Source organism: Notolepis coatsorum (assembly GCF_963971535.1).
Source record: "Notolepis coatsorum genome assembly, chromosome: 5".
Taxonomy (NCBI): Eukaryota; Metazoa; Chordata; class Actinopteri; order Aulopiformes; family Paralepididae; genus Notolepis; species Notolepis coatsorum.
The window spans coordinates 189,329,622-189,355,468 of record NC_140169.1 but is presented as its reverse complement, the minus strand read 5'-3'; the positions used below and the strand labels follow the sequence as shown (position 1 = coordinate 189,355,468).

At 44.4% G+C, this 25,847-nt stretch overlaps 1 protein-coding gene across 1 annotated transcript in view; it reads left to right on the top strand.

Moving 5' to 3' along the window:
• LOC311229102 (radixin) overlaps window positions 1-25,847 on the top strand; it is a 218,209-nt gene that overhangs the window by 72,768 nt on the left and 119,594 nt on the right. The window contains exon 2 of the mRNA XM_084315113.1: window positions 14,301-14,384. Coding sequence (XP_084171239.1) covers window positions 14,301-14,384 — 84 coding nt within the window. The remainder of the gene's footprint in view (window positions 1-14,300; window positions 14,385-25,847) is intronic.

Genomic DNA, 25,847 nt, shown 5'->3' with positions numbered 1-25,847 from the left:
CTTCCTTAATCTTTTCACTCCGCTAGCTCGCATGGTGCAAAGCATCCAGTACGCTGGGACGAAAATAGAGGAAGGGTGTGTCATGACCAGAGTCATGATTATATGGGTGGTACCACCATAAGGGGCGGGGCCCCATACAGGTGGGGTGCATGTGTTTTTGTTCGTGGGAGATACATTAGGTATCACAGGCGATATAGAGTATCTCGTAAGGCTCAGAGCGGGAGCGATGCCATACGAAATATAACTGTTTGTGAAGCGTGTGTGTCTGGTTAAAATTGACCTGTAGCGACCTGAGTGCATGAATGAATGAATGAAAGATTTTTTTTTCGAACAAGTAAAAAAACAAAAATATATCTGTTAATTTGACATATATAAAAGAAAATAAAAAAAGACAACAAAAAGAGAAACAGATCAAGTCAAGTCAAGAGTTTTATTTGTCACGGCATACAAGTATACAATGAAATGCGGGTGGTCTTGCCCGTAACGATGTGCAATACAGTAGTGACAACATATAATAGAATCCAATAAAACAACATTGTGCAATAAACAGTAACATAGTAGGGCATATCGGTATTTGTACATAAGTTATTTACAGAGCATGGAGGACATGCTAGGTCCTGTGGTAGTGCATACACTGTTAGCTACGGATGAGGCACTGTGTCTTTCTGTACATTGCTATTTTATACAGTCTCAGGTTATACTATACTATTTTTAAAGTGACCTTTCCTTAGTGGCCATGTGGGAGTGCAGCATGAGTGTGTGCTAAGGCTTGCTCATGTTAAAGTGGCTGCTAGTGTGTGAGCGTGTACAGTGTGTGTATCGTGTGTGTATCAGATGAACAACTTTCAAGGATGATGGTCATTTGAACCATTACATTTGCCTCTATCACATTTATTATGGTAGTTTGCAACATTCACATTGATTGATTGATTGATTGATTGATTGATTGATTGATTGATTGATTGATTGAAAACTTTATTAACAGATTGCAGAATGGGTACAATACAGTACGGCTCAATACAAGCAATTGTTAAGGGGATGCAGACCAGAAAAAAACATTCATCTTGTTTACATCAGGGTCCCCCATTTTCAATTCATCAAGACATTCATGACATACAAGACATACAAATATACAGTACTGTTTAAGAAAGAGATCATAGAAAAATATATACATTCGAAGGGGAAGAAACTGTACATTGGAGGGGGTTGGGTGGGTGTGGGTTTGGACATCTACCGGGGCCAGTTTCTAACTGCAGCCACCTGTAGGTGCTCTTCGAGAGCGGCTTTGAAGGAGGGTAGGGATTCACATTCTTTTACGGCTGAAACGTGTTTAGTCCCTTGTTTGAGCTGAATCTGGGTTGAACATGATTTGTGGAACTCCCTCTGGTGTTGTAGTTTTTCGACATGTACATGGGTATCTTAGTGGTGTAGTGTACATCTACTGTACATCCATGTTACGACCCCTGTGAGTCTAAGGGTAAAGGGCTGTAACATAACAGTTGGTTGACAGAAAATATGGACCATGTTTGTAAACAACAATGATATTTATTGATAGATGCAAAGGAAGCACATGTAGCTCAAGGGTGAGCCCAGGCCAAAACAACAAACAAACACCACTATACTCCAAATAAACCCAATCTAATCTATGGTAAAAGAAATTACATTACCTAAACTACTCTTACCTAACCAAAACAGGAGAAAACAATATCCAAAGGAAATGGCAGCCCACCCCATCTGTGCTTCCTGAGAAAGAGAGAAAAACACATTAATGATACATAAAACAAAGGCAGAATATATACAAAAACAAACTATAACTAGCAATGCTCTCTCTGTGGCCATACACACACAAGACAATTTCCACTAAGCACCAAAGGCCAATAAACGAAATGCAATATTGTCAAAGTCAAGGTTACAAAATCACACTAGGCCTAGCCTCATGCCAGAGAGAGAGAGTGACTGAAGTGAGAAGCCATGTTTTAACAGGTGTGTGGTGATCCATGATTGGGTGGTGTTGATTGAGTGTTGTAGTCTGGAAAACCATCCACCAATCGGTGCTGTGATGGGTAATGGAAGGGCAGGGGGTGGACGGTATGGTCTAAAATTTATATCGCGGTATAATTTGAAGCATAGACGGTAACGGTATATATCACGGTATCATCGTTTTTGATAATTTTCTTTTTATTTTATATAATTTTTTCTTTTTTTTTATAAAATATATATATTATATAATTAGACTTGTACTTGTATTATCTGCGAGACATCGCCACCACGCAACAAGCTCCACTGTCTGTGTGTACTCTAGTAGCCTCCAGCTACGGCCAGGATTCTCTGGAGCTGCACCTGGACCTATACTCGAGTAGCCTCGAGCAGCGCTACGGCCAGGATTCTCCGGCGCTGCACCTGGACCCTATTGGCATAACGTTACTTAACTGTGCTCAGCAAGCCCTCAGCTCGAATACGCATCGAATCAGTGTTATAAGACATTGATATCAGGAGCTATCTGTAGCTACTGCTAGCCGGATATATAACGTTAATACAACGCCTCAGTGAATTATTTAGTTCAATGGGACATTTCGTTTTGAACGGTGAACTAACTTGCGCTAACGTGAGCTAACAGGTAGCATACACGTCTCTCTACTAGACTTTGTGGAGCGTTTGTTGATGTCAGGAGCTATCGGTAGCTGGCCGACTAGATACCGTTCGGTTAGACAATGCCTCATCATGTATTAAACTAAAAGTGAATAGTTGACTGGGTCATTTTGTAACGGTAGCTAAGCTAACGTTAGCTCAGGGAGACGCCGCCGTCCTCCCGTGTCTATACGTTACTATATGAATTGAAAATGGGGGACCCTGATGGAAACAAGACAAACGTCTTTCTCAGGTCTGCATCCCCTTAACAATTGTATGTATTGAGCCGTACTGTATTGTACCCATTCTGCAATCTGTTAAATAAAGTTTTCATTCATTCATTCATTCATTCCCGTCCCACTAGACTACTAGACCCGTGTTTACATGCGTGCGGTATGGGCTGGCACGCCCACTGCGCGAAGCCTCCTAAATAACTTTTTCCAGTTCGCACATATCTATTATCTATGACTAATTCTATCTATTTTTAGGGGCAAATGCGAGTGAAATAGTCGCGCTGTGGTTACATGACGTCATTGCTATTTTAGAGCTGCCCTACCGGTTACACGGTATAGTCAAAATCCATACCATAGAGCAAATTCATACCGTTTATACCGTATACCGTTTATACCGTCCACCCCTACCTGGCAGGGACCAATGGTGGAGGGAACAATGGCTGGAGGGAGGAAAGAAAAATGGAGAACACACACACATGGAGACACACACTGGGGAATATATACATTGGGATGTAACACCCCCATACATAAGACAAAAACATGTTTGACACCAACTAAACATGTTTTTCTTTAACAACGAGATCCTCATCTCCGAGATAACTGATACTCCAAAGTAAAGAGCTATGAAAAAAACAAAAATAAGCCGTCGGTACAACAATGAACCAGTCAACAAACAAGTCGACCGCACGAGAGATTTAACTCCGAGATAGAGCATCCGCCAACACATTCTCAGACCCCTTCTTATGCTTTATGCTGAGGTTATAATTTTGCACTATGAGCGCCCAACGCATGAGGCGCTGATTGTGGTTGTACATCCGCGACAGAAAAACCAATGGGTTGTGGTCGGTGTATACTACCACTGGTAATACGCTCGAACCGACATACACCTCAAAATGTTGCAACGCATACAACATAGCCAAACGTCTCCTTTTCAATAGTGGAATAGTTTAGTTGATGTTTGTTAAATTTCCGGGAAAAATAACAAACCGGGTGACTGACACCATTGTGATCTTCCTGTAATAACACCCATCCAGCTCCCACCCCGCTGGCATCCACCTCCAGCTGGAACGGCAGGGAGAAATCTGGAGCAGAGAGAACAGGGGAACTGCATAAGAGAGCTTTAACACCATCAAATGAATTTTGACAATCAGCTGTCCAAATGAATGGTTTGGACGGGCTACACAGGCTAGTGAGAGAAGTGACGACAGAAGAAAAGTTTCGGCAAAAACCACGGTAATACCCAGCCATCCCAAGGAATCTACGCAATTCCCGCCTAGTAGTAGGCACTGGAAAAGTTGTGATTGCAGATATTTTTGCATCCACCGGACGCACTTGTCCTTGTCCTACCTGCTTACCAAGATAGGTAACCGTAGCCTTGCCGAACTCACACTTGGCAAGGTTAAGGGTCAGGGAGGCTCCAGCTAAGCGGTCAAAGACAGTTTGTAAGGTTGTCATGTGGTCACGCCAGTTGGTCGAATAGACAACCAGGTCATCGAGATAGGCATTACAATTTGGAACACCAGCCAGGACTAGGGTCACCAGTCGCTGGAAAGTGGCCGGGGCATTACGCATTCCAAAAGGCATTACAGTATATTGCAAAAAATTGTCAGGAGTAACAAACGCCGAGATTTCCGAGGCACGGGGGGTCAAAGGGACCTGCCAGTAACCCTTTAACAAATCTAGTTTGCTAACATAGGTGGCAGATCCAAGGTTGTCAATACAATCTTCCATGCGGGGCAGTGGGAAGGAATCAGGCACGGTGACAGCATTTACCTTTCGGAAATCAGTACAAAATCTAGGAGTTCCATCCGATTTGGGAGCTAACAAGCAAGGTGAACTCCAGGGACTGCAACTTGGCTTGGCTAAACCATGTTTTAACAAATAGTCAACCTCCTGTTGCATCAGGGCTCTCTTGGTGATGTTAACACGGTATGCATGTTGCTTGATAGGCACAGCATTGTTAACATTAATATCATGGGCCAATACAGAAGTACAGGAGGGAACATCACCAAACAGAGCCATGTAGGCCTGAATCAAATTTGTGATGTCCTCTCGCTGCTCCTCAGGTAAGTGTGCTAAGTGAGTGGGCTGGTTCAATAACATCTCAGTGTTGGACAATCTAGCACCCTGATGGGCTGCATTGCGCAACTCTAAGCCATCTACATCCTCACCACTAACGTCAGGAGAGTCCGGAACTATTGGAGTTGAGGCAACAGCAGAGACGGCCAGTCCGGCTGTCTGGTCTGAGGTCTTCACCTGCACACTATCTCTGGAAAAATATGGTTTAAGCATATTGATGTGGCAAACACGAGAGTGACGTTTACGATCAGGGGTGCGAACTACATAGTCTGTATCACTTATTTTCTTGTCTATTGCATACGGTCCGGAAAATCGAGCGGAAAGAGCAGAACCAAGGATAGGTAACAGGACTAGAACCTTATCACCTGGCTGGAAAGATCGAGAAACAGGGAAGAAGAGAGCGCTTCTTTTGCGAGAGAGCACGCCTGATGCAGTCGCTCTCAAAACTGGCTAACAAAATCTAGAACATTCGTGGGTGTGCTGGCACCCTTTGACATGAACCGTTCTTTAAGAACTTTCAGAGGCCCTCTAACAGTGTGCCCAAAAACGAGCTCAGCAGGACTGAAACCAAGAGACTCCTGTATGGTCTCTCGCGCAGCAAATAGAACAAGGGGGACACCCTCATCCCAATCTTTCTCTGTGTCTAAGCAATATTTACGCAGCATGGACTTTAAGGTCTGATGCCAACGTTCTAGAGCCCCCTGAGTTTCAGGGTGGTAGGCACTGTACACTATATGTCGGATACCCAGGGACTGTAACACTTGCTCAAATAACCTAGACAGGAAGTTGGTGCCTTGGTCAGTTTGTACTACCTTAGGCAGTCCAAACGTGGAGAAGAACTTCGTCAAAGCCTTAATTATTACAGGCGCTGTAATTCTGCGAAGAGGGATAGCCTCAGGGAAACGGGTGGCGGTACACATTATTGTCAACAGAAACTGATTGCCGGCTTTGGTCTTTGGCAACGGACCAACACAGTCAACTATGACATGTTCAAATGGTTCACCGACCGCTGGTATAGGACAGAGGGGAGCAGGTGGAATTACCTGGTTTGGCTTTCCGGTGATCTGACAAGTACTACAGGTACGACAGTACTGTGCTACATCGGACTTCAAACCGGGCCAAAATAAATGTTGAAGTATTCTGTTGTATGTTTTAGTGACTCCCAAGTGTCCAGACCAAGGGTGGTCATGGGCCAAGAACAGTGCATGCTGACTGTAACTGAGGGGTACAATTCCCTGACTGTATTAATAAGTATGGTATCATTAAACCACTACTGTCTTATGTACATTACTACTGGCCATACAGTACACAGGTATATGAGATGAACACCTCCACAATGACACGGTTCCACAACAAATATGGGTTAGAATAATATTTATTAGCAGCACGAAGATTATCTTACATTACTTGAGAATTAGAGTCGCGCTTGTAAGGCGAAGAATGTGCATGAATAGGTCAAGAGCGTAAGTCCATTAGAATATTACGCAGGAGATAATGAATACCACCTGTATCATAGGAATTATATCTATGGTACACTAGTAGGGCAGCTGGAGATACTAAGAGGGTCCCTCCGGTTGTAAGCCAGCAGGGGGAGGAATGTTCGAATGCAAAAGTCTGGATCACAGAGGAATCAATAAGCTCCAGCTACGGGAGGCGGTACATTACTCCCTTGATCGGCAGACGAAAGCAGCAGCTATAATCCAAGTATGCGTGCAGCATAGGTGAAAGCCAGCCAGCCTCTCCTAGAGACGGGCTCGAGTGATGTTCCTCACGGGTAAATCCCACACAGTAGTGGGTGTAGACGATTCTCCGCTCCAACAGCCACAGGACCAACGCAATAATCCAGCCGGAAAAGGCTCTGCATTCACCGGTGTATATTCTCCGGTGCACGGTACTTCACATTAACTAGGTCGAACTTGACGTTATTCCACTAAGCTCTGACACTTTTACTGTCCTATTCGCATGCGGTTATAAGTGCTCTATTTAGATGCACGGTTGCTCACTTCACTTGGTCGTTGACTCGTGATGAAGGCTTTTAACGTTTGAGGGTAACACGTTTCTAGGTTAACTTGACTTTAGGCTAAGTGCTGCTGTATCCACCTGCAACGTATTTATATGTACGGTGAATAATCTAGTACCAGCCTTATTTCTGTCTCGTATTCTTGCGCAGAGCCGGTCATGTCCAGGCATGTCTTTGGCGGTGACTTTGAACTAGACATTGGGGGGTATGGCTGTGGCGCCTAGGGGATCGCTTCCAATAGGAGAACGAATATTATGGTCTGTCCTGTACCAGGTAAAGGGATATTCCGTGTATATGTACAAAGAATATACAAGGGATATCAAACAATATACAAATAGTATACATGGGATCTCAAGCAATAAATATATATATTCGGTTTAATCTGACCCTTTGTAACACTGACGATAAACTGCAGGGACAACAATCTGATAAACAGTGCTCCAGTCTGGTACCTGATTTGGTAGCCCTATCTCCGATTGTGCATGCTCTGCCAGTCTAGTACAATGGGACCTCAATGTACGCATCAAAACTCCTTCATCCACAAAATAAGAATGCAACTCTCTCCTCTGTTCTGTTTCAAGAGAAGAGAAACATTTTGCAAGATAAGGGTCAGCCTTCTGGGCAGTAATTAGCATTTCACGAGTAACGGGTAACTTTAATGCGTCGGAACTAGTTACAGTTGTCTGTGGGGGTACCTTACTATGAGTCGGTGGTTTGTCAGCGGTATCAGAAGTTGGAGCCAGCAACTCCTCCCTGACAAAGGCTGAAGCAAAAACAGAGTCAGACAAATTAATTTCATCACCTCTCTTTTTCAATTGAGCCCGAGTGACACTTGCAGAAAAAACTTCAGGGAAGTTCTGTGACAAGTCATCAGGCAGAGAATCTGTGTCTGGGTGATCCAACACTTCCAGCACAGCGTTCACCTGTCCTCCAGCTAAATCATTTCCCATGATAAAGGAAATGCCTTTAACTGGCAAGGAAGGTCTCACCCCTATTTTAAAGAAACCAGTGACCAAATCAGATTGTACATGAATACAGTGTAACGGGGCTGGCACGAAACCCATCTCAATACCTTGAACTAGGACACTAGAACCACAGGAAGATTTCTCAGACACAGGTAGTACATCAGAGAGGATACAGGATTGTGAGGCTCCAGTATCTCGTAAGATCTGAACTGTACACTGATCTTTTGGATCCCCTGTCAAGGAAACTAAACCCTTGGAAGTAAATGGCCTGAAACAAGGATCGAGAACATCCTGATCATTGGGCATCTGTTGATCGGAACCAGGTGCCATTTTAATCAGACCAACCCCTTTGGGTTGCCTAAAGTTCTGAGAGGACGGTTGCTGCTTACGTTTCAGTCAGAAATAACATGACCAGATTTATGACAGTAGTAACATGTCCGCTCCTCTTTTGAGCGTGGAGGTGACATTTTTGGTCGGGGGTGTGTGAATTCTGGATGGTTGGGGACAGAATGTCTCTGAGAGAAATCATGGGGGAGAAACGAGTCACGCCTATCTACAAACACAGTTTTATGGGTTAGCGCAAACTCATCAGCTAATACAGCAGCTTGCTGCAGAGTGGACACTTTCTGCTCACTCAGGTAAACGACAATACGCTCTGGCAAACGATTCTTAAACTCTTCTAATATAATGAGTTCTCTGAGAGAGTTAAGATCTGAGGCCTTGCTTGCTGCACACCATTTATCAAAGAGAGTTCCCTTCTCTCTAGCAAACTCTACAAAGGTCGGGTTGACAGCTCTCTTGTGACTGCGAAACATCTGCCTATAAGCTTCGGGCACAAGCTCATATGCACGAAGGATGGCAGCCTTCACAGTATCATACAGTAAACTATCTTCTAGGGAAAGTGTTGAACAAACCTCTTGGGCTTTACCAGTCAATTTGCATTGAAGCAACAAAGGCCAGACCTCTCTTGGCCAGTGCAATGAAGCAGCAATACGCTCAAACACATTAAAATAAGTATCAACTTCTGTCTCTCGGAACGGAGGCACCAAAGCAATGTGTTTACTTATATTAAAAGTGTGTGATGAATAAGCTGTGGAGGAGGACATACCCGGGCCTTGTGGAGGAGTCGGTGTAGCAGAGTTGGATCCACTCCTTTGGTCTCCCAGCTCCAACTCCCGCAGTCTGAGCTCTTTTTCCACCTCCAGCTCCAACCTACGATTGTTAACAGCCCTTTCATTTTCCGCCTCAAGCTCCATTCTACGAAGCCGATACTCTGCCTCACGTGCTTGTGCCTTCTCCTGAGCCTCCATCTGGAGACAGGCTATTCTAACCTTGACCTGGGCCCCTTCTCGAGACCCAGATGACACAGGAGAGGCCAAGTGAAAATGTGGCAATGTGACTTTCACACCTGCCTTCTCAGCACCATGAGCTTGCTCCTCAGAAGGCTGTGCTTCCGTAGGTTCACCAGGAGGACTTGCATGTTCATCAGAGACCACAAGTAAAACAAGCGTCCCCTGCTCCAACATCTTATCTACCACAAGACACCTGATATCCTGCTTAAGATGCTTTTGTTGAACCGAGAGTTTAAAATGTGTGGCAATCTCCACTAAGTCTGCCTTGCGGCAGCTATCCAGTGCTTCCCAAGTAGACACACATTAATGTCCCCATGGGCCGTACAGGTCTTCTTTAAACAAGTCAAGAAGAAAACATAACAATAAGTCAAGAACAGAACAAGAACACCATAAGGTCCAAAAATGTTTAGATGAATGCAAATAAATGAAAGAATGCAAGCACTCCCAGACATACCCCACGCGAAGGTAAGGAAAAACTCACTAAAACCTAACAATAGAAAAAAAAAGAAAAAAAAAGCTCCACAGGCAGTGTGGAGGAGAGAAACCTTAGAAGGGCCATTCAAGGGGGGATCTCCCTTCTTAGATGTTGGTGATAGTAGTGTTGCAGACGGACAGTTGGTAAGCATGCACTCATGTGTGTGGTGAAACACAGATGAGTGCATGCAATAGCAACTGTACATTTTGAAAGATTAAAGATAGAGCTAATAGCGATAGCAACTGAACATTTTGAAAGATTAAAGATAGAGTTGATAGCGGATCTATTTGAGGCACAGGGGCGGCGCAAAGAGGGTATGTAGGGGGGCTTAGCAGAATGATAGAGGGGCAGTAAGGTATGTATAGGGGGTAGTGATGCACCGATGTGAAAATTGTGGCCGATACCGATAACCGATATTCAGGGCCGCCTCAAAAAAAAAGATTTTTATTTTTTTTTGCGAGGCCCCCCTTCCCGCGAGGCCCTTTTTCATCACATACCTAAAATCTAGTTTTGCTTACATGCTTATATATTTCACATTAGACACGTTTGTAGAATGTGTCTGACTTGTTCCTGGGTCTGCACCTGGGTCACTATTGGAGCTCTGGTGCTCTGCAGCAGACATACTATTGGTTTCAACGAAGGGAGTGGTTACTTACATCATAGTACGCCGCCGGAAACTTAAACGAAGAAGAAGAAGAAGAGTCAGCTGCGTTTGAATATTTTGCGCATGCAGCTTTTGACTATTATGCTTAGTTATGCCAGCCAAGGTCGGTCATTATCAGTCGGTCAGTCACCAAGGAACGTTGACGAAAGGCGGGACAAATGGCCGGAGCCTTGTCATGATGCAGTCGGGATATAGCCATGGCCCATGATGATGTCGGCTAGTAGCTAGCTTAGCTAAAGGCTATCTAGCGTTAGCTAACCTGCAGCCAAGATGAAGAGGATGGTCGTTTGGCAGATGAACTTCGTCAACTCCACGCGGTTGTCTCCATCCTCTTGGACGTTTGGTGAGTTTTTAACCTATTCTATTAACTCTATTCTATTCCCGCCGTGGACATCGCTCTCTCTCTCTCTCTCTCACTCTCTGGAGCTAAACTGGCCGACTAGCTATTGTAGTACTACTAGTAGCTAACGGTGTGTGCCTGGTGTCAGCACCTGGCTGTATGTAGCCGCATAGCTTGCTTCTGCGTTAGCTAATGGTTAGCGATAGCCTGGTTGAGCTAACTGTTAGCCAGTTAGCTGTTTAGCTTCGACGTTAACTGCCGGCTGCGCTCGGCTGGGAACGTTCGTTTGATGCTATCAGTTAGCCTTGAGTTAGCTGTTAGCTTGTGCTACGACCATTGACATTAGCCGTGAGAATAGCAGGGGGTTCTGGCACTCTGACTACGACATCATCTTTGACAGAAGATGTAGTCGGGCCTGCACCATGACAAGGCTCTGGCAGCAGCTTATTTTTGTCCCGACAGCGAGAGGCCTTTCGTCAACGTGGAGACCTGTGTTGCGGCCTTTCGCCCTGCGTTCCTTGGTGCAGGTAAGATTAATGAAAATGTCATGACATTACCCCACTCTTCCTTCCTTCCCCTCCCGAATGTTTTGTTAATAACGATGTTTTTTTCCAGGCAAAACATATGCTACTTCACAACATTTGGAGATACGACATGTGCTGTGTGTGAATGTCTTGGTCGTTTGTGTAGCTTGGGTAGCGTTGGACCGTTGGCCAAAGCTGTGTGTGGCCTGGTGTCACAGTACCTGGCTAGCCTATTTAGCTGATGTCGGCCATTGGCTCCTTGCTGCTTTGGTTTATCTGGTATAGACCCTCTTCTCTTTGGATTTAAGTGTTGATCTTTGTCCTTTTGGATCTCTCATACATGCTCTCTCTCTAACACACACACACATGCTCTCTCTCTCTCTCTCTCTTTCTAACACACACAGTCTGTCTATGGCGGCCTTTCTCGATGGCTAGGCTGTGCTCGCTGAGTCTGTATAGTCAAGGATCTTCAGTCACAGTGCTCAGGTATTCTGTCACTGTGTACTCTCTGTTTAGGGCCAAATAGCATTTAAATTTGTTTCCAATGTGTCTCTCTCTCTCTCTCTCTCTCTCTCTCTCTCTCTTGGATTTAAGTGTTGATCTTTGTCCTTTTGGATCTCTCATACATGCTCTCTCTCTAACACACACACACATGACAAACACACATGCTCTCTCTCTCTCTCTCTCTCTCTCTCTCTCTCTCTCTTTCTAACACACACAGTCTGCCTATGGCGGCCTTTCTCGATGGCTAGGCTGTGCTCGCTGAGTCTGTACATAGTCAAGGATCTTCAGTCACAGTGCTCAGGTATTCTGCCACTGTGTACTCTCTGTTTAGGGCCAAATAGCATTTCAATTTCTTTCCAATGTGTCTCTCTCTCTCTCTCTCTCTGTACACTGTATATTGACTGTAGAACGGGAGCTCTCTCTCGCTCTCTCTTTTGCTATATGTTGACTGTATCATGCCCCACCTCGGGCAGCGCTATTATTTAAGAATATGTTGACTGTATGAAAAAAAAAAAATATATATATATATATTTATAATCTTTATTTTTATTTTTTTTTAAACCTTTTGGGGGGGGGGGGGGGGGGGCTCGTTAAATCTCGCACAGGGCCTCGCATTTCTCCCAGGCGGCCCTGCCGATATTAATATTGCTTATTGCTGTTCTGGCCGATACCGATATTTACCGATGTCGATATCTCTGTATAGAAAACACTTTTTTATGATAATCAAATAAAGAGCTATTTTCCAAAACGCATATTTTTTTTTACTTTTGTAACTTATTTTCAGAAATGACAGATATTTTGAAACTATTTAAAGCCAAAACATGTAAAAAGAAAAAAAAAATATTTAAATTTTTTATTTTTATTTTTTTTATATCTGCCCTATCTTGATATCGGACCGATACCGATGTGTACAAAAACTGCCATATCGGCCGATATTATATCGGCGGCCGATATATCGTGCATTACTAATAGGGGGGCTTAGCAGAATGATAGAGGGGCAGTAAGGTATGTAGGCATAGCAGAGGGAGTGGGGGGCAGTAAGGTTGATTTATCATGACTGTAAATGTGATAATGATATGATTTATGTTGATTGATAATGACTGTAAATGAGATACTGATATGATTGTTGTTGATTGATCATGACTGTACATGTGATAATGATACTTACCCCACTGCAGAATTATCAATTTACTCTCATTGATGTATTTAAGCATTACATCACGCGCAGGAGTGGTTTGTGACCAATAAACCATGCCTAGGGGTGGTCGTTAGACCCCCCTAGGCATGGTTTATTGGTCACAAATCACGACTACAAGTGGTGTAAAGCTTTTATACAACTGCCAGATTCATCCAACCTTATTTCTATACAATAAACACACATTAATCGAAGATTTATTGAAAAAACCATCCGCCAGAAAAAGTAGTTCCCACAACTACAAAAAAGACAAGTTGCCTCCATGTGGAAGCAGCTTGAAGTGCATCCAACCAAACTAACACATCCAACTGTGTATTATTGGAATGATTGAGAGAAGTTGCCTCATGTGGAAGCAGCTTGAAGTGCATCCAACCAACTAACACATCCAACTGTGTATTATTGGAATGATTGATTGAAAATTTTATTACCAGATGCAGAATGGGTACAATACAGTACGGCTCAATACACACAATTGTTAAGGGAATGCAGACCTACTTTCCATAGAACTTCATTCTTAGATGCTTCTATATAAAGTAGGTAAAACAAATTAAAACGTTTTCTTTGCCCTATAGGAAAAAAACGTTTTCTTCGCCCTATTTTTTTATTTATTTCTTTTAGCCTAAACTTAACCAGTTGGAAACCAGGGGTACAGTAATAAAATTAGCAATCAACCAATCAATCAATTCAATAGACCATGCTCACTTAAAACAGCGCTGCTTCTCTCTCAGTCTGACTCCCCCGCTGTTGCAGACAGGAGTGTGTGTGTGTGTGTGTGTGTGTGTGTGCGTGTGTGTGTGTGTGTGTGTGTCACAGTGTGTGTGTGTGTGTGCGTGCGTGTGTGTGTGTGTATGTGTGTGTGTGTGTGTGTGTGTGTGTGTGTGTGTGTGTATGTGTGTGTGTGTGTTTGTGGGTACGCCAGCGTCGGACAGTGTGAGAGAGAACGCTGCAGTCAGTAGAAAGTAGGAAGGAAGAAATTTAAATCAATCAATTAATCAATCAATCAATCCGCGATTTTTCTTTTGTTCTAGATTGACTCAAGACCCATCAATTACATCATCCAACATTGTTTAAAGGACTAACACATTCCCCTTGACAGAATCGCTTCATATTTAGTCGTTATGGTGCTTTCAACATAACCATTTGTTGTCCGCGATCTTGTTTTCTCCCGGAGTGAGCCGGGGAGTGATATGTGATTCGGTTGTGGGCGGGTCCTGAGCCCAGGACCGTGGATTGTTGCCAATAAAGACGTGTAAATGGCCAATCAGAATCGAGAAATTTGCATGCCGTTGTATAATGATTAATGGTACCTTGTATTTTGCAGATCAATGTGCGTGTCACCACCATGGACGCTGAGCTGGAGTTTGCTATACAGCCCAACACCACTGGTAAACAGCTGTTTGACCAGGTAACACACACACACACACACACACACACACACACACACACACACACACACACACACACACACCATCATTGTCATCATCAACCTTTATTTATTCTCGAAATTACAATTGAGGTCACCCTCATTTTCAATGTAGTCGAGACTTCAATGTAGTCGAGACACACACACACACATGTACGGTACATGCAATGGCAATATAAACATACTGTATGTTTCCCATATCAATGAAGCTCCTTTGAATTTAATTGAAATTTAATTGAATTGAGAGAAAGAGGGCGAGAGAGAGAGAGAGAGAGAGAGAGAGAGAGAGAGAGAGAGAGAGAGAGAGAGAGAGAGAGAGAGAGAGAGAGAGAGAGAGAGACATACTGAACGAGTCACACACACATGTACGGTACATGCAACCACATACTGTAAGTAGAGTAGGGAGGGGTTGGGGGGGGAAACACTGTACAACTGTACAGGCAAAACTGTACATTGGGATATTGACATCCATACTAGGTAATTTACATTGGAGGGAGTTGGGGGGGGGGGGGGACACTGTACAAACAAGAATATTGACAAAACCATACTAGGTAAATTACTGTACATTGGAGGGGGTTGGGTTAGGACATTTACAGGGGCCAGTTTCGAATTGCAGTCTCCCTTAGGTGTTCCTTGAGAGTGGTTTTGAAAGTGGGTAGTGATTCACATTCCTTTACAGCTTTGGGTAGGGCGTTCCACATTGATGTGGCATAATTGCAAAACGTGTTTAGTCCCTTGTTTGAGCCGAATCTGGGTTTAACATGATTTGTGGAGCTCCCTCTGGTGTTGTGATCGTGGTATTCACTGACCTTTGGGAAGTATTTTGACATGTACATGGGTACCTTGGTCGTGTAGTGTATATTGTAGACCAGGCCCATTGCAAGTTGCTGTACTCTGTCGTCTACTCTAAGCCATCCTAGGTTGTCAAAGTGGGCAGGGGTGAGGTGGGTTCTAGGAGTAAGGTCAAGCAGTAGTCTGACCAGTTTGTTTTGAGATGTTTGTAATTTTGTTTTTAGCGCCTTTGAGGTGCTTTGGTACCATGAGGTGCAAACATAGTCGTAGTACCTTTGAATGAGTGCTCCTGCCAGAGTCTTCAGGGTATTCTTGTTTACCAGAGAGGAGATCTGGTACAAGAATCGAGTTCGTTGGTTGACTTTTTTTATTACATTGGATGCCATTTTGTCACAGGAGAGATTAGCCTCTAGGATGGAACCCAGGTAGGTAATTTCATCTTTCCTTGTGACAATATTGTCACCCACTGTAACTGAGAAGCCGTCGGTCTTGCTGAGTTTGTTATTTGAACCGAAGAGAATGGACTCTGTTTTGCCCATGTGTAATGATAGTTTGTTATCAGCGAGCCATATGCATATTTTGCCTAGTTCCGAGCTGAGGGTTTTTTCAACCTGTAACTTGTTCTTGTCAGAGACCAGCAGGGCTGAGTCGTCCGCAAACAGGAACAAGTTGCAGTCACAAGCTGACGACATGTAATTTGCATAAATTAGGAACAGTAGCGGTCCTAGTATGCTTCCTTGTGGAACACCACAGCTCACTGTGAGGGGGGGGGGGATAGGGTACCGTTTACCTCCACCATCTGTTCCCTCCCCTCAAGGTAGGATTGCATCCAGCTCACTGAACTATCAAAACCAATTGCTTTTAGCTTGTCAATCAGAATGGAGTGATTGACGTGTCGAAGGCCTTTTGTAGGTCCAGCATGACCATGCCGCAGTATTTGCCCGCGTCCACCTCTTGTTTGATGTGGTCGTTCAAATAGAGAAGGCATGTGTCAGTGGAGTGGGATGTTCTGAAGCCAGATTGGAATTTGTAGATTAGATTTTTTTCCGCCAGTTACTTTTCGACCTGTTTGTAGACTATTTTTTCCATGACTCGCCGTGACCAAACCCGATTTGATGCGCAAGGGGGGAGGTGCTCTGAAATGAACAAAATGTCTTGCTGTCCAGAAAATCCCAAAAATCGAAATCTTGATTTTCTTTACATATTTGAATTGTCATTAATCTGTTCCCTTATTTGCCCTTAGTTGCAAACTTAAATATAACTTGTAAATGAGGTAATTATTGTTATAATACTTCCACAAATTTTATTTCAAGTGAGGAGAAAAAACTACACGAGCGGGCTGTGGGCCTGTCCAGGTAGCAAGTACTAAGAACTTAATAGGTGTTAACACACAGACGTCATTATTTAGCTCTCCTTTCTCAGAGAGAGAATAACACACTATTAATACACTATCTTAATGTTATAAGTTATAAGCAACGTAACGCAGTGTCTAAAAAAAAGATAAAAAAATAGCCCTTGACCCGTTATAAAACGCATGTTTTAACTTAATTAAAAACCATTAAAACACAGTTAGAATTTTATGAGCGAACGAATTTCGTTAGGGTGAATTTTTTCCAACCTAATGGGTAAATACATCTAAATAACACTGTTGAAAGCTTGGCTGTGTCGACGTTACAAATGTTACAATCGTGCGGCTTGATGCTGCTGCTGCTGCTGCAGGGCGAAGCTGGCGAGATGTTGTAACCCTTTCACTGCCACACTACAGAAGCGCTTAGTAACGCTTCGCCTCAAAGCCGTTTCTGGCCGAATTAGTCATTGAATCTTTATTTTATTTTTTTATTCTTATTCAGAGGTATTTCGTTGCAATTTCATAATTTGTAATGTGGCAGCGAAATGTGTAGAAATATGGTAAAAAAACTATTTATCAGTTTTTTTATCCGTCACTACCACACTACAGAATGTTAACCTTTCACTACCACACTACAGAAGGTTAACCTAGTTGTTGTGTCTTTCACTACCACACTACATGTATTTACATCTAAATGCTTATTGGTCAGGCGGTGACGTCATTAAGTTGATGCCATTGATGGATGAGTATTAAACAGAGAGCAGGCAGTGCATGTTTGACAGTCACCATGGAACCCACAACGAGGGCAGTTGCCGAGGCATTAAACCGGTTTGCTCACTTCGGAGCACACTGTGTTGAAGATGAACGCGCTTTAGGAACATTCATCGCGGATTTCTTTGTGCAGAATAAAAATCCAAAAAGAAACTCAGATTCTGGTTCAGAAGAAGAAGACAACGCAGACGTTATGCGGGCTATAATCACTGACAGCAACGCTGAAGAGCCAGATGATGGTGACAACACTAACGGATTTGGAGACGAGTTAGAGGCAGATGATGGTGACGGTGACAACACTAACGGATTTGAAGACGAGGCAGAGCCAGATGATGGTGACAACACACCTAACGGATTTGGAGACAAGGTAGAACATGTAATGTGCTTTGTGGAAGTTGAATCTGACGAGAGCCACGAACGCGAAATGGAAAGACTTTTGCGATTTACTTGTAAATGCGTCCAGGGTGATAAAGAAAATGACATTCTTAATCGGCGGTCATGTATCACAAAATTGGACCGTGATGAAGTTTACACAAGGCGTTTTGAGATAGCGGCTCTCGAAGAGGATCATAAAGATTTGGTTATTATGGCTCAGCTCCAGGCTTTTGGTCGAAAGTCAGAATGGACTATCGGAAATAAATCGATTTCCAAAAAAAGACAACGTGCTTACACAAACTATTTCTTCGGGGCGATACAAATCTGCCGTGAAACTTTCCTCTTCATCCACGGGTAAGTTATTATTATTGTCTATTTAAAACTAATATAGTACATCATGCCTATTTTTTTTTTTAAATGATAATAAAATCTTGAAACTTGATTAGTCTTGTTTATTATCAGGGTCCCCCATTTTATTAAAACTAATTATAGTACATTATAGTAGAGTATAGTATAGAGTATAGACCAAGTATAGACCAAAGACACTATTTGTGTCTTTTGATTTGTCCCACAATTACAATAACTATCTCTGTCTCTGTCTCCACAATCATGTAGACTGGGTGTGGTACCCATACACAGATGCCAGATTGGAATTCGTAGATTAGATTTTTTTCCGCTAGGTACTTTTCTACCTGTTCGTAGACTCTTTTTTCCATGACTTTCGAGATGGATTGATTGATTGAATTGATTGATTGAAAAGTTTATTAACAGATTGCAGAATGGGTACAGTACGGTACAGCTCAGTACATACAATTGTTAAGGGGATGCAGACCAGAGAAAGACTTTCGTCTTGTTTACATCAGGGTCCCCCATTTTCAATTCATCATAACATATATGACATACATGACATACAGATAGACAGTACTGCTACATCTATACATTTATGACATATCAGATTTGCAAATACAGTACTGTTTGTGATACAAAAGTGTCCAGAAAAAGAGTGTATATACATTTGGCATAGAAACTGTACATTGGAGGAGGTTGGGTGGGTGGGGTGGGGTTGGGTGGGTGGGTGAGGGCTGTACATTGGAGGTGGGGGGGGGGGGGGGGGGGGGGGGGTAGGGGACACACACACATTTTACACTGTACATTGGAATACTGACAAAGCCTTAGTTTCAAGTTTCTTTAATACTGGGCTCTGTTAAGGAAGGACAGGACACTCTCACTGAGAAACATTGCTTTATACTGAAAACTAGGGTAAGCCATTTTAAGTTTATTAGTGAATCTTAAAAGTGAGGAACCAGCTGACTTGATTAAAGGGGCGTGTTTAAAACGGCCATTTTGTTTAGTTAAGTGCCCCCATTAAGGGACTGTTTCCTGTTTACTAGTAGCATCTGATTTGCTGAGTGAGCCATTAAGAGCCTGCCCTGTTTAAAAGCAGAGGTCCACACTGTGTTGAAGTCACTCTGTACTGGGCTCTGTTAAGGAAGGACAGGACACTCTCACTGAGAAACATTGCTTTATACTGAAAACTAGGGTAAGCCATTTTAAGTTTATTAGTGAATCTTAAAAGTGAGGAACCAGCTGACTTGATTAAAGGGGCGTGTTTAAAACGGCCATTTTGTTTTGTTAAGTGCCCCCATTAAGGGACTGTTTCCTGTTTACTAGTAGCATCTGATTTGCTGAGTGAGCCATTAAGAGCCTGCCCTGTTTAAAAGCAGAGGTCCACACTGTGTTGAAGTCACTCTGTACTGGGCTCTGTTAAGGAAGGACAGGACACTCTCACTGAGAAACATTGCTTTATACTGAAAACTAGGGTAAGCCATTTTAAGTTTATTAGTGAATCTTAAAAGTGAGGAACCAGCTGACTTGATTAAAGGGGCGTGTTTAAAACGGCCATTTTGTTTAGTTAAGTGCCCCCATTAAGGGACTGTTTCCTGTTTACTAGTAGCATCTGATTTGCTGAGTGAGCCATTAAGAGCCTGCCCTGTTTAAAAGCAGAGGTCCACACTGTGTTGAAGTCACTCTGTACTGGGCTCTGTTAAGGAAGGACAGGACACTCTCACTGAGAAACATTGCTTTATACTGAAAACTAGGGTAAGCCATTTTAAGTTTATTAGTGAATCTTAAAAGTGAGGAACCAGCTGACTTGATTAAAGGGGCGTGTTTAAAACGGCCATTTTGTTTTGTTAAGTGCCCCCATTAAGGGCCAGGTGTTAAGACAGCACTAATTAGTGATAGTGATTTAAAGGCTTGCTGGTGTAGCGTCAGCGAAGCGTCGAGAAACGAAGAGGGACAAAGAGGAGGAGTTATCCTGGAGTTCACCGCCGAGGGATCCACCGATCCACCCAGTGCTAAGTACACCATAATCCTATATTTCCCTCCCACACTGCTACTTCTCTACTTCCTCCCTGCCACTCTCGACAATACAATGTGTCTCATACCTATATCCACAATCTGCTCCTCCAGAACTGACTCTACCCATCCACGCCAGTTTGCTAGCAACCCGGCTAATCTCTCCTACCCTCCTACAGCCACTAATACACCTGTCACAGTACGGGGAGGCTTATGGAATTGTCAATCAGCAGTCAAGAAAGCTGACTTCATTACTGCCTACGCCCATAGTCTAAATCTGCAGCTCCTGGCTCTAACTGAGACCTGGATAACTCCCAATAACTCATCAACACCTGCAGCATTATCTACAAACTATAACTTCACTCACACACCTCGACCTTCCAGACGGGGTGGAGGCACTGCCCTCATGACATCTCCTTCATGGGCTACAAACGTAACACCACTCCCAGAACTGTCACTCTCCTCTCTCGAATATCATGCAGTATCTGTCTCTAATCCTTTCAATCTCACCATTGTTACACTCTACCGCCCTCCAGGTACACTCGATCACTTCACAGATGAGCTGGACATGCTTCTTAGCTCCTTACCGGAAGATGGTACCCCTCTCCTTCTACTGGGCGACTTCAACCTGCCTGACTCATCTCAGTCAGTCATAGTAGTCTCCCTCCTACAATCGTTTGACCTGACTCCCACTGCCATGCCTCCCACCCACAAAGCAGGCAACTCCTTGGATCTCATATTTTCCCGTAACTCCAGCATCATTAACACCACGGTAACTCCCCTACATGTATCTGACCATTCCTTCATATCCTTCTCACTAACTCTCATGCTTAACCGAAAGGTCTTCACCCCAACTCAAACAGTCTCACTCAGACGCAACCTGCCCTCCCTATCCCCCTCCACCCTCTCCTCTGACATACTATCCGCTCTACCTTTGAGTGACACCTTCTCTGCTCTCTCCACAGAGATGGCAACCTCCACCCTCCTTTCAGCCCTTGCAACCTCCTTCGACAAGCTCTGTCCCCTCGTTGAGAAACCTGCCCGCCGCTCCCCACCCAGTCCATGGCTGACAGATCCAGTGAGAGAACAAAGACAGGTCCTGAGAGCAGCTGAAAGGAAGTATAGAAAGTCACGCCTCACTGCTGACATCGACACATATCACAACCTCTTGTTAACATTCTCCAAAACCATCACTAATGCCAAAGCTTCTTTCTTCCACCATAGGATCGAGGCCTCTGCCAAGAATCTTCGCAAACTGCATGCTACCATGTCCTCCCTCCTCACTCCCCCCCCACCCCCCCCTCCCTCATCTTTCTCTGCCGAAGACTTTGCGATCTTCTTTGAGGAAAAAGTGGAGAACATCCGCAGCTCCTTCTCCCAACCCCCACCCATTCCAAATGCTGAATCGAGAACCTCATCCTTCACTCTGTCATCTTTCTCTCCCATTACAGAAGCAGAGACCCTGACACTGGTAACGTCAAACCGTCCGACTACTTGCCAGCTGGACCAGCTACCCTCCCCACTCCTCCAGACCATAGCACCAGACATCCTCCCATTCCTAACTGCAACCATCAACTCCTCACTCAACTCGGGGGTGGTCCCCACCTCCCTAAAACAAGCCAGAGTCACGCCGCTCATAAAAAAACCAACCCTGAACCCTACTGTCATAGGCAACTACCGTCCTGTCTCTCTTCTCTCCTTCCTTTCTAAAACACTTGAACGTGCTGTATCCAACCAACTTACTACTTATCTCTTACAGAATGACCTCCTAGACCCTAATCAGTCAGGCTTCAGGACTGGTCACTCCACAGAGACAGCCCTCATTGCGGTCACAGAGGCACTTCACTTAGCAAAAGCGAAAGGCCTCTCCTCTGTCCTGATTCTCCTAGATCTATCTGCAGCCTTCGACACAGTCAACCACCAGATCCTCCTTGCGGCCCTCGCAGGAATGGGAGTGGCTGGCTCTGCGCTGACATGGCTGTCATCATACCTCAATGACCGCTCCTACCAAGTGTCATGGAGAGGGACCCTGTCGGCCACCCGCCCCCTGCGGACGGGTGTCCCCCAGGGCTCGGTTTTAGGACCCCTTCTCTTCTCCCTCTACACTAAATCACTGGGTAACATTATCACGTCTCATGGCTTCTCCTACCATTGTTATGCCGACGATACTCAACTCTTCCTCTCCTTCCCTCCCTCAGATATCCACGTCTCTGTGCGGATCTCGGCCTGTCTGTCCGACATCTCAGCCTGGATGACGTCCAACCACCTCAAACTGAACCTAAGCAAAACAGAATTGCTCCACCTGCCGGCCAAATCCTCCCCCCTAACCGACCTTTCAATCACAGTCGAGAATGCAGCTGTGACTGCGTCCCCGACCGCCAAGAACCTTGGTGTTGTCCTCGACGACCAATTGAACTTCTCTGCTCACATCGCAGCGACGACCAGAACCTGCCGATTCCTCCTGAGCAATGTCAGAAGGATACGCCCCTTCCTGACAAAAGAAGCCACCCAACTCCTCGTCCAATCAACAGTCATCTCCCGCCTCGACTACTGCAATGCACTGCTCGCTGGCCTCCCGGCCACTGCCACTAAGCCTCTTCAACTCATTCAGAACGCAGCGGCCCGCCTGATCTCAAACCTACCGAAGTCGGCTCATGTCACCCCACTTCTTAGGGACCTGCACTGGCTCCCCATTGCTGCACGAATCCGCTTCAAGGCCCTCGACCTAGCATACCGTGCGGCAAAGGGAACCGCTCCCGCCTACCTCCGGTCAATGGTCTCTAACTACACACCCTCAAGACCCCTACGCTCTGCATCTTCTGGCCGCCTCAGACCTACTCCTATCCAAGCTCCGGGAGGGTCATCAAAGAGAAGTCGCCTATTCTCAGTCCTTGCCCCACAATGGTGGAATGAACTACCCACCCCAGTTAGGACAGCCGAATCACGTCCAATCTTTCGCCGTCGACTAAAGACGCACTTCTTCAACCATTATCTGAATTAAAAAAAGAAAAAAAAAAAAAAAAAAAAATCTAACCCTAACTAACCGTACTGTCATGCACTTGTCCTAATAAACTAACCTACACTGTAGCACTCAACACTTTGATGAACATTGTTGCTCAGCTGATAGAGTTGTGCCCTTCCTGATGGCTTGTCGTACAGAACTTGTAAGTCGCTTTGGATAAAAGCGTCAGCTAAATGACTAAATGTAAATGTAAATGTAGTTGTCATACAGAAGTACAGAATACTGTCATATTAAATGCTTCTTACTGTTACGCTCCAGAGACTGTGCTAGACAAGATAGTATCAAATAACATAGTATAGCATGTAATTTAGAAGTAGAAAATGAGGTCACAGTGTTCAGTATAGACATATGTACAATGTTCGATGCAGAATAGACGTAACTGAGTTACCATATAATATACAATACTATGCAGTGTACTAATGTACAGTACTATATAGTGCAAAGCAGAAATGGGATGAGGTACAATTTAGGTACAATTTACAGTAAGGTGTACGAGTTGTAGTGCAATCCTTCATCAATAAATATAAAGTGTGTGGAGTGGGTGCTACAGTGTGTTTGTTTAAAGTGAGTGTGTGCGTGTGGATGTGTGTGCTATGTGCGTTTGATGGTTGTTGTTGTGTAGTGTTCATTGTTCGTTTAGCAGCCTGATGGCCTGGGGATAGAAGCTTCTTCTGAGTCTTTCTGTGCTCGCCTTGAGACTCCGGTATCGCTTGCCTGACCGCAGCAGTTCAAAGAGGCAGTTGTTCGGGTGACTGGAGTCTTTAATGATTCTCTTAGCCTTGCCCCTGCAACGCTTGTTGTAAATGTTCTGGAGGGTGGGGAGCCCCCCTCCAATTGTGCGTTCGGCTGAACGTGTCACTCTTTGTAGTCTGCTTCGGTCTTGTGCAGTGCTATTCCCAAACCAGGAGGTGATGTTGCCAGTCAGGATGCTCTCTATTGTACATGAGTAGAAGTTCTTAAGGATCTTCTGACTGACTTGGAACTTCCTTAGGCGCCTGAGGAAGTAGAGGCGTTGTCGTGCCTTCTTCACAACACTGTCAATGTGTGTGGTCCATGTCAAGTCCTCGGATATGTAGGCTCCGAGGTACTTAAAGCTGTTGACTCTCTCAACCGGTGCCCCGTCGATGCTGAGGGGGCTGTAGTCCTTGACCCCCGACCTCCTGAAGTCCACAATCATCTCCTTTGTTTTGCTGACGTTCAGGGAGAGGCTGTTTTCCTGGCACCATCCCGCCAGGACCTTGACCTCTTCCAGGTAGGCCCTCTCGTCGTTGGCAGAGATCAGGCCCACCACCACTGTGTCGTCAGCAAATTTGATGATTGTATTGCTACTCCGCTGAGCCACACAGTCATTTACTGTACATTTACATTTACTGTACAACTAGGTTAGGACATTTGTAGGGGCCAGTTTCGAATTGCAGTCTCACGTAGGTGTTTTTTGAGAGTGTTTTTGAAAGTGGGTAGTGATTCACATTCCTTTACAGCTTTAGGTAGGGCGTTCCACATTGATGTGGCATAATTGCGAAACGTGTTTAGTCCCTTGTTTGAGCCGAATCTGGGTTTTACATGATTTGTGGAGCTCCCTCTGGTGTTGTGATCGTGGTATTCACTGACCTTTGGGAAGTATTTTGACATGTACATGGGTACCTTGGTCGCGTAGTGTATCTTGTAGACCAGGCGCATTGCAAGTTGCTGTACTCTGTCGTCTACTCTAAGCCATCCTAGGTTGTCAAAGTGGGCAGGGGTGAGGTGGGTTCTAGGAGTCAGGTCAAGCAGTAGTCTGACTAGCTTGTTTTGGGATGTTTGTAATTTGTTTTTTAGTGCCTTTGAGGTGCTTTGGTACCATGATGTGCAAGCATAGTCGTAGTACCCTTGAATGAGTGCTCCTGCTAGAGTCTTCAGGGTATTCTTGTTTACCAGAGAGGAGATCCGGTACAAGAATCGCGTTCGTTGGTTGACTTTTTTTATTACATTGGATGCCATTTTGTCACAGGAAAGATTAGCCTCTAGGATGGAACCCAGGTAGGTAATTTCCTCTTTCCTTGTGATAATATTGTCACCCACTGTAACCGAGAAGCCGTCGGTCTTGCTGAGTTTGTTATTTGAACCGAATAGAATGGACTCTGTTTTGCCCATGTGTAATGATAGTTTGTTGTCGGCGAGCCATATGCAGATTTTGCCTAGTTCCGAGCTGAGGGCTTTTTCAACCTGTAACTTGTTCTTGTCAGAGACCAGCAGGGCTGAGTCGTCCGCAAACAGGAACAAGTTGCAGTCACAAGCTGACGACATGTCATTTGCATAAATTAGGAATAGTAGCGGTCCTAGTATGCTTCCTTGTTTCTAATTTGCTGCCCTTTTTGTGCAGAGGGGTCACCCTCGCAATTTTGAAGTCCTTGGGGACATGTCCCTGTTTTATGGAGAGGTTTATTATGTGTGTGATGACTGGGGTGATGGCGGCTGCTGAGTCTCTGAGGAATCTGGAGGGGATGTTGTCATGGCCAGTGGCCTTGTTAGGTTGGAGGGCGCTCAGTTTTTTGAGTACCTTATCTGTTGTTACCATTTCCACATACACACGCACACACAAACACACACACTTCTGTGGACTGTTGGAAGAGTCCCATTGTTTCTTTGTTTCTTTACTGTATCCTAGTAATACACTTGCGCAATGTTGTTCTGTCACAGTCATTGTTGTTCTGTCATAGTCCTTGTTGTTCTATCATAGTCCGTGTTGTTCTGTCATAGTCCTTGTTGTTCTGTCATAGCCCTTGTTGTTCTATCATAG